The sequence below is a fragment of the Melospiza melodia genome, chromosome 12, assembly GCF_035770615.1.
Source record: "Melospiza melodia melodia isolate bMelMel2 chromosome 12, bMelMel2.pri, whole genome shotgun sequence".
Taxonomy (NCBI): domain Eukaryota; kingdom Metazoa; phylum Chordata; class Aves; order Passeriformes; family Passerellidae; genus Melospiza; species Melospiza melodia.
This window is the reverse complement of record NC_086205.1, coordinates 5,161,208-5,168,245: the sequence shown is the minus strand read 5'-3', so window position 1 is coordinate 5,168,245 and position 7,038 is coordinate 5,161,208. Positions and strand designations below refer to the sequence as shown.

The window sequence follows — 7,038 nt, the reverse complement described above, 5'->3', positions numbered from 1 at the left end:
TAAGAATGAAACATTTTTATGTTCTGAAAAGCTTGTGTCAAAATCTGAACAGTATTTCAACAGCCTGGTTCATACACAGTGTACCTCTAAGCACAAATAAGTGCATTAGCTTCTGCAGGAAAAGAAAATTTTACTGTTTCTTTTTCCATCAAGTACAATTTCAAGAATGAAATTATATTTTTAAATCCAAGCATTCTCCTAATCTGGGGTCAGAACATTACTTTGCTTAACATGTCAAGATGAAGTTACTTTTTCTTTTTTTCTGTGTTCCTTAAATTTAAAGTGAAGTACTGATGGCAGCTCTCTGATTGAAACAAAAGACAACCCATGCCCTTCTCAGTGTGAACTGGACTATTCAGAACAAGCAATCATCTGATCCCAAAACAATCCTTTACTGTGGGATGAACAAAACTTTCCTGGGCAGCATGTGCCCTACTGCATACCTTTCATGTAATATCCAAAAGCAACAATGAATTATTTAATTCCAAAATAATCACTCTAAGGGAGCTCAGAAGACAGCAATTTCTACTTTTATAAGTCAGAGAGATGTGTGTTTCTTCAGTATTTTATTCAATAAGCACATCAGCAAATGAAATTTCCAGGAAAATCTACACACAGCTCCCTAGAAATAACAGTGCACACTTCCCTCCTCAGTTATCTTTACCCATCTGGTTTTCATATTCCCCCAAGCAGCTTATCCAGGCTTTCTTCCCCTCTGTGAGTTTCCCATTTTGGTTTATTTAATAAATAATGGACTGCAAGGGTGATCTTAGAGAAAACTCCACATCTCAGCTCTGCTGCACACCCAAGTTCACTGGATGTCATCGTCATCAAAGAGATCTTCAAAATCTAGTCAGGAAAACAAGACAAAAATGAACCTCAGAACTTTCAGTGTTACAAATGCACATGCAAGTACAGTACTTTGTTCCTTGGATTCAGGACAGAAATAAAGGTGAATTCAGAGAATGAGAGTTACTGCACCATCGGTTATTAGAAATAAAATGATTTTGCAGACTAATGAACTGGGAGTTGTGTTAAAAAGCCCCTCCTCAGAAACATTTAATTGCTCAAAAACACTTAATTGTTTTGTGTTAAAAAGCCCTTCCTCAAAGCCATTTAATTGCTTTAAAGGTGCCAATAACATTTTTGTCTCAGAACAAAAATGTCCCAGTAGTGAAATGGCTCCATTCACATTTGGAATTACTCCTAACTACTCGGCCTTGCATCCTCTTTGTGTGCTGAACATAAACTAATCACCCGAGTGAACACAGTCTTTATTCTTACAGAAGCCAATTTACAAGAACCTACAATGAACTGAGGATGAATCCTCATTTAGAAGAACCCTAAATGCCAGTGGAAGGAACACAATTCCACAGTGTGATGGCAGAAATAGATGGAAACAGCTACTCCTGAATATGCTGGATCCATCAGAGCAGAACTGCCTTCCACTCCTCTACCCTAAGCCTTGAGCAAAATGAAAAATGTACTTTATTTTGGAATCAACACCAGGTTGTAATACTAACACCGCCACTGCAAAATTAAATACCATATAAAGCATTTAATAACATATAAAACTCACTGTTGCAATGTCTGAATGCACTTCTTCAGAAGCATAAAAACCCCTTTAGCCACCAGGTGCAGCACAGTGCTGTGTATTCCACCCCTACGTGGAATATATGCAGCTGCTCTCCCTCAAAGCAGGTGTAAATACTTACACAGAGGCTGAGAGAGCTGGGATTGTTCAGCCTGGCAAAGAGAAGCTTCGGGGTGGCCTTTTAGCACCTCAGGAGCCTCCAAGGAATGACAGACTATTGACACGGGCTGGAGTAGGGAGGGGCTTTAAACTGACAGCATGGAGGTTCAGGGATTTGATAAAAAAATCTTCCCTGTGAGGGGCGGTGAGGCACGAATTGTCCAGAGAACCCCACATTTTTACTCGGATTTACACTGTTTAACATAAGCTACTTGTTACACGAACGGACCAAGGTATTTTTCCTCGTAGCCTAACACACCAAACTCCCCGGAGAGGAACACCCCGCTCCCAGAGATGCGGGCAGGCCCAGCTGTAGCGAGCACAGGCGGCAGAGGCCGGGCAGAGAAGCCGGGCGAGGCTCGCCGAGGCAGCCCGGGGTCAGGGCGCTCCTTACCGTTGAAGAAGTCGGCGTGCACCGCTTTCTCGTTGGCGGCCAGGTCCATCAGCAGCCCCGTGCTTCCCCCTGCCTGCGAAAGCGGCCACTGAGCACCCCCGGCCCGCGGCACCACGGCCGCGGCACCGGAGCGCCCGCCTCACCTCATCCAGATCCACGTACGGGCCGGCGCCCTCAGGGAACATCTCGTCCACCGCCGGCTTCATGGCGGCCCCTCCGCGCCGTCACTTCCGCCGCGGCACGGCGCCGTGCAGCGATGGCCGCCCCCGAGCGGGGCCGCGCCGTCTCCATGGCGACCAGCAATGGAGGCAGCCATCTTGCTCCCCCACGCCCTGTGGCCATGGCGACCAGCAGCGATGGCCGCCATTTTGCTCACCCCACCCTGTCGCCATGGCGACCAGCAATGGAAGTCATTATTTTGCTCCCCCATGTCTCCGTCGCCACAGCGACCAGCAATGGAGGCCGCCATCTTGCTCCCTCACACCCCCTGTCGCCATGGCGACCAGTTATTGAGGCCACCATCTTGCTCCCCCATGCCTCTATCGCCACAGTGACCAGCAGTGGAGGCCGCCATCTTGCTCCCCCCACGCCCTATGGCCATGGCGACCAGCAATGGAGGCCACCGTATTGCTCCCTCACACCCCCTGTCGCCATGGGGACCAGCAAGGGAGGCCGCCATCTTGCTCCTTCACACCCTATCACCATGGTGAACAGCAATGGAGGCCACCATGTTGCTCGCCGCGCCCTGCGGCCATGGTGACCAGCACTGGAAGCCGCTATCTTGCTCCCCATGCCTCCGTCGCCACAGCGACCAGCAATGGAGGCTGCCATCTTGCTCCCTCACACCCCGTCACCATGGGGACCAGCAAGGGAGGCTGTCATCTTGCTCCTTCGCACCCTGTTGCCATGGTGACCAGCAATAGAGGCCACCATCTTGCTCCCCCACGCCCTGTGGCCATTGCTCACCCCACACCCTCTGGCCATGGCGGCCAGCAATGGAGGCCGCCATCTTGCTCCCTCACACCCTGTCACCATGGTGACCAGCAATAGAGGCCACCATTGTGCTCCTTCACACCCTGTGGCCATGGCGACCAGTTATTGAGGCCACCATCTTGCTCCCCCATGCCTCCATCGCCACGGTGACCAGCAATGGAGGCCGCCATCTTGCTCCCCCATGCCTCCGTCACCATGGCGACCAGTGATTGAGGCCTCCATCTTGCTCCCTCATGCCCTGTGGCCATGGTGACCAGCAATGGAGGCCGCCATCTTGCTCTCCCATGCCTTGTTGCTGTGGCGACGGCGGGCCCTGCCCCCTTTCAGGCCTCAGTGAGGCATCAGCTTGCAAATGAGGTGGGTGTAACTGATACTGGCAGCCCCTCCAGCCCCCAAACTGGGTGCACTGGTTGAATAACTCCTGTACTCATGTACTCTGCACAGAGAGCAGTCTCCTGAGATGAAGCTGAGAGCATCACCTGTTAAAAAAAACCTCCCAAAGCCATGCAGCAGAATGAACAAGTTTATTGTGTCACACAGAAGCATAAATTGTAAAAAAGGGATTAATTTAAAGCCTGAAATGCTGCACATGGCTGCAGTGTCACTTAGTGGCTGAGGCACAATGCAGATGTGTTTGCTGGCAGTCAGGTGTTCATGCAAACACCTTTACAAGAAATGGTAAAAAAGAGACTCACTGAAGCCATAAAATGCTGCACATGACTGTGGTGTCAGAAAGCAGGTGAGGGCAGCCCAGGTGTGTTCAGTGGCAGGCAGGTGCTCACCCAAACACCTGGGCAGCAGCTCTGGCAAAGCTGAGCGAGGCTCTCAGTGCTCGTGGTCACGCACGTGGTATCCAAGGTGGCTCCCAAAAGGGAACTGGGCAAAGAAGGCTCTGGCCATGTCATTGATCCTGTTGTAGGCTCCCAAGGTCCGGAAATATTCCACATAGGACCAGAAATCATTGGATGAGAAGGGCCAGTAGGGCAAGGCTGCGGCATCCTGGTAGGGATCTAAAAAACCCAACCAAAATAAAATATTGCATATTACTATAATACGAAGCACTTTTGTTGAGAGGTTGGGCTTGGAGCCACCATGGTTTGGGGTTGTGAGTCCCCTTTGGGGGCTGGTGTGCTCCTCTGGCAGGAGAGAGGCAAGGAGAGCCATTGACCCCTCTCTGTGACCCACTGTGCAGAAAATGGAGCCAGTACTCCCTGCTCCAGATGCACCCGGAGTGACAGACTGGGACAAGATGGGGAGCAGGAAAGAAGGGACACATCCACACTTACACCAATTCAAGAATTCATTAGGCTGGTTTCATTTCTAGAACACTGCTGGTTATTTCAAAGCAAGGAGCGATTGCAATCGAAAGCCATTTTTCCTCATTCCACACAATTTGCTTTGCCCCATAGAAAAATATAAGGAATAAGGCACCACCCTCTATGTTGTGCCCCTGCAGCTGGGCACACTGCCCACAGAACTCCCAGGGATTGGGGCCATACTGCCCTGACACTGCCTGGAACTGCAGAGCTGTGCCTCTCCTCAGGGCACTGTAGGAAATGAGCCACAGGGATGGAGAGGAAAGGCCACTTGGGGGACAGCTGCTGCATTTGGGCCTGCTCTAGCAGTACCAGAATGTGATACAGGCATTGAAACAAGATTAACAATTCAGCAGCAAAACAAAATCAGTTCTGAAAACACAAGAACCAACCACCCCAGGCCCAAATGTCGGCAAACAGAGAAGCATATATAAAATGTAAACAGCAGCTGAGAGCACAGTCACAAATGTCTTTCAGTGCAGTGAAGCTAAACACAGTATTTTATTTTGATTTGAAGCCCATTTAAATGAATGAAAGTCTTTGCACTCAGCTTGGGGCCAGGGTCTTCAGTAGGAATTAAGAGCTTTCAACAATCCTGTTGTCAGACTTTAATTTTACTGAGTAAAGTTTGCAGCGTGCAGGCACAGATGGCACATAACAAACCAAATGAACCAGCCAAATGCTGTCTGCAGAGAAGAACCCACTGTTTATACCAGCTGACCTCAGATTCACTTTGCAGGCTGCTGCTTGGCCCAGTGTGAAAGAAAACAATAATTGCTGGTAATGAGAGCAACAGGACACTGCCTGAACAGGGTTCTAATTCTAGATTGATGCAGCCTCTCCTGAACGTTGCAAAGCTTGCCTCAAAAATATTTGCTGTACACAAACACAGATGATATATTAAAATATTTTAGAGATTATATATTAAAAAGATTTATTCCTAAAGAAATAGAATGGAGCATAGGGATAAAAAAGGTTTGAATGATAAGTAATCATATTAGACTTTATTATCTATTTGTTCTCTTCATATCTGTTATGATGCTTTCTGTATATTTGTGAACTGGAGATGCTGCTGGCAGTGCTTGGTTATTGCAGATACTTCTCTGCAACTCTGTTTTCAGACAGAATTCTGTCTGAAAAGCCAAAAAAAGGTTAAATGATAGAATCATCAGTAAGCCAGTGCAAACATCATTAGGTTGTTGAGGGTTTTTTAATCAAAGGCAAACACTAATCCAATGGACTAATCACACAAAGTGACATGAACCACAGGGTAGCTGTGCTAAGGGATTTATTCCAACATTTCTCTAATTGGATTTGTGGCAATTTGTAAATTTTAAGCTTTTTGTCATGAAAGCTGGTATCTCTTGCCAAAAAGCAGATACGCATACAGCATTATGGTTCAGGACAGACAAAATTTTCAGATGTCCTATACATATCTAAGTCTGGTGCATTCCAGTTAGGATTTTGTACAACATAATTAGTGACTTGACTGTAATCCCTTTTCATTTTAAGACTGGATATTAGCTCTGTTATTATACATTAATATGTTACCACCTTTTAATAAATTTTACAGGATTTTTTTAAACTCACTATTCTTTTTTTCACCAGAACTAATTGAAAGCTTTTCCTCAGTCCACCGAGGTTACTAAGCATTCCTGCCAAAGTCATTGCTGGGCATCAAGTCTGGGAGTTACAAATTACTCTCCTAAATATTAGTGACACAAAGGAAATAAAAAAACATTAGGAATTACCATCTCCATCCTGGATGGATCGGGCATCTGTAAGTAAAGAGCAAACACATCAGTACCAGCTCCTGCACAGAAAGACTTTCTGTTAACCAAACATTTTCCATGTATAACTAGAAGATCACAAGTCTTTTAGTGCCCACATTGGCCCCTCTGTGTAGCCAGAAGATTTTTGTTTCTTGAACAGCAGAGCAAGGAATTCCCTGTTTGCAATGAGTGCTACAAACCACCTCAGTCTGGCTGTCAGAACTCACAGCCTGAACAATTGGGATTAAAATGTCAGCAACACTAAATAGAAGATACTGTATTTGTAATAAAATATTTCTGAGGGCTTGAAAAAAATAAACAAGAATAAATTTGGTAGTAATCTTACCTGTTAGCATGTTTATCAGCATACAGATGATAAAGAAGCCAGTAAATGTCATCTTGTCTGCAAGAAACTGCTTGTGTTTCTGAAAAGTAATTTGTACAATTGAGGATTATTACAAGAGGTTAATAATTATGCAAACTCAATTATTTCTTGTTTTAATAGAAGAATACATTCCAAAATAGATTCTAGTTACTAATTTAGGCATGAAAAAAACCAATCATATTTTTTATAGCTTCTGAAGTGCAACACAGAGCATTGAAAAACCATCAGTCCTGAAATGTGTATTGATATTTTGGTTTTAGATGGCATAAATCCAAAAGGTGCCTCTGAATCGACATGAAATCAACTGTCTTTGGAAATGTTTGATTTTGTGGTTAATTTAATTTCACTTTGGAAATTACCTTTCTGTTTTTTTCTTTTCTTCTTCTTCTTTTTGCAGCTCTGAGTCAGCCACAAAACTCCAAAAG

The 7,038-nt window shown here is 45.7% G+C and overlaps 2 protein-coding genes across 2 annotated transcripts; both read right to left on the bottom strand.

Moving 5' to 3' along the window:
* Nucleotides 1-549: 549 nt before the first annotated feature.
* Nucleotides 550-2,390, bottom strand: COPS9 (COP9 signalosome subunit 9). The gene is made up of 3 exons (XM_063166494.1): nucleotides 2,291-2,390; nucleotides 2,148-2,220; nucleotides 550-849 (listed from the first exon to the last, which is right to left on the bottom strand). Exons 1-3 carry the CDS (start codon nucleotides 2,351-2,353, stop codon nucleotides 812-814), a joined length of 174 nt encoding a protein of 57 aa, XP_063022564.1. The 5' UTR covers nucleotides 2,354-2,390; the 3' UTR covers nucleotides 550-811.
* Nucleotides 2,391-3,824: 1,434 nt separating this feature from the next.
* Nucleotides 3,825-6,626, bottom strand: OTOS (otospiralin). Its single transcript, XM_063166388.1, has 3 exons — nucleotides 6,575-6,626; nucleotides 6,208-6,234; nucleotides 3,825-4,150 (listed from the first exon to the last, which is right to left on the bottom strand). Exons 1-3 carry the CDS (start codon nucleotides 6,624-6,626, stop codon nucleotides 3,966-3,968), a joined length of 264 nt encoding a protein of 87 aa, XP_063022458.1. The 3' UTR covers nucleotides 3,825-3,965.
* Between the last annotated feature and the right edge of the window lie 412 nt (nucleotides 6,627-7,038).

Coding starts and splice junctions, on each gene's coding strand:
- OTOS (XM_063166388.1), bottom strand. CDS start 6,626: ATGACATTTACTGGCTTCTTTATCATCTGTATGCTGATAAACATGCTA. Junction 6,235..6,574: donor GCTGATAAACATGCTAACAG/GTAAGATTACTA, acceptor CTTTACTTACAG/ATGCCCGATCCATCCAGGAT. Junction 4,151..6,207: donor ATCCATCCAGGATGGAGATG/GTAATTCCTAAT, acceptor TGGGTTTTTTAG/ATCCCTACCAGGATGCCGCA.
- COPS9 (XM_063166494.1), bottom strand. CDS start 2,353: ATGAAGCCGGCGGTGGACGAGATGTTCCCTGAGGGCGCCGGCCCGTAC. Junction 2,221..2,290: donor CGTACGTGGATCTGGATGAG/GTGAGGCGGGCG, acceptor CCGCTTTCGCAG/GCAGGGGGAAGCACGGGGCT. Junction 850..2,147: donor GCACGCCGACTTCTTCAACG/GTAAGGAGCGCC, acceptor TTTCCTGACTAG/ATTTTGAAGATCTCTTTGAT.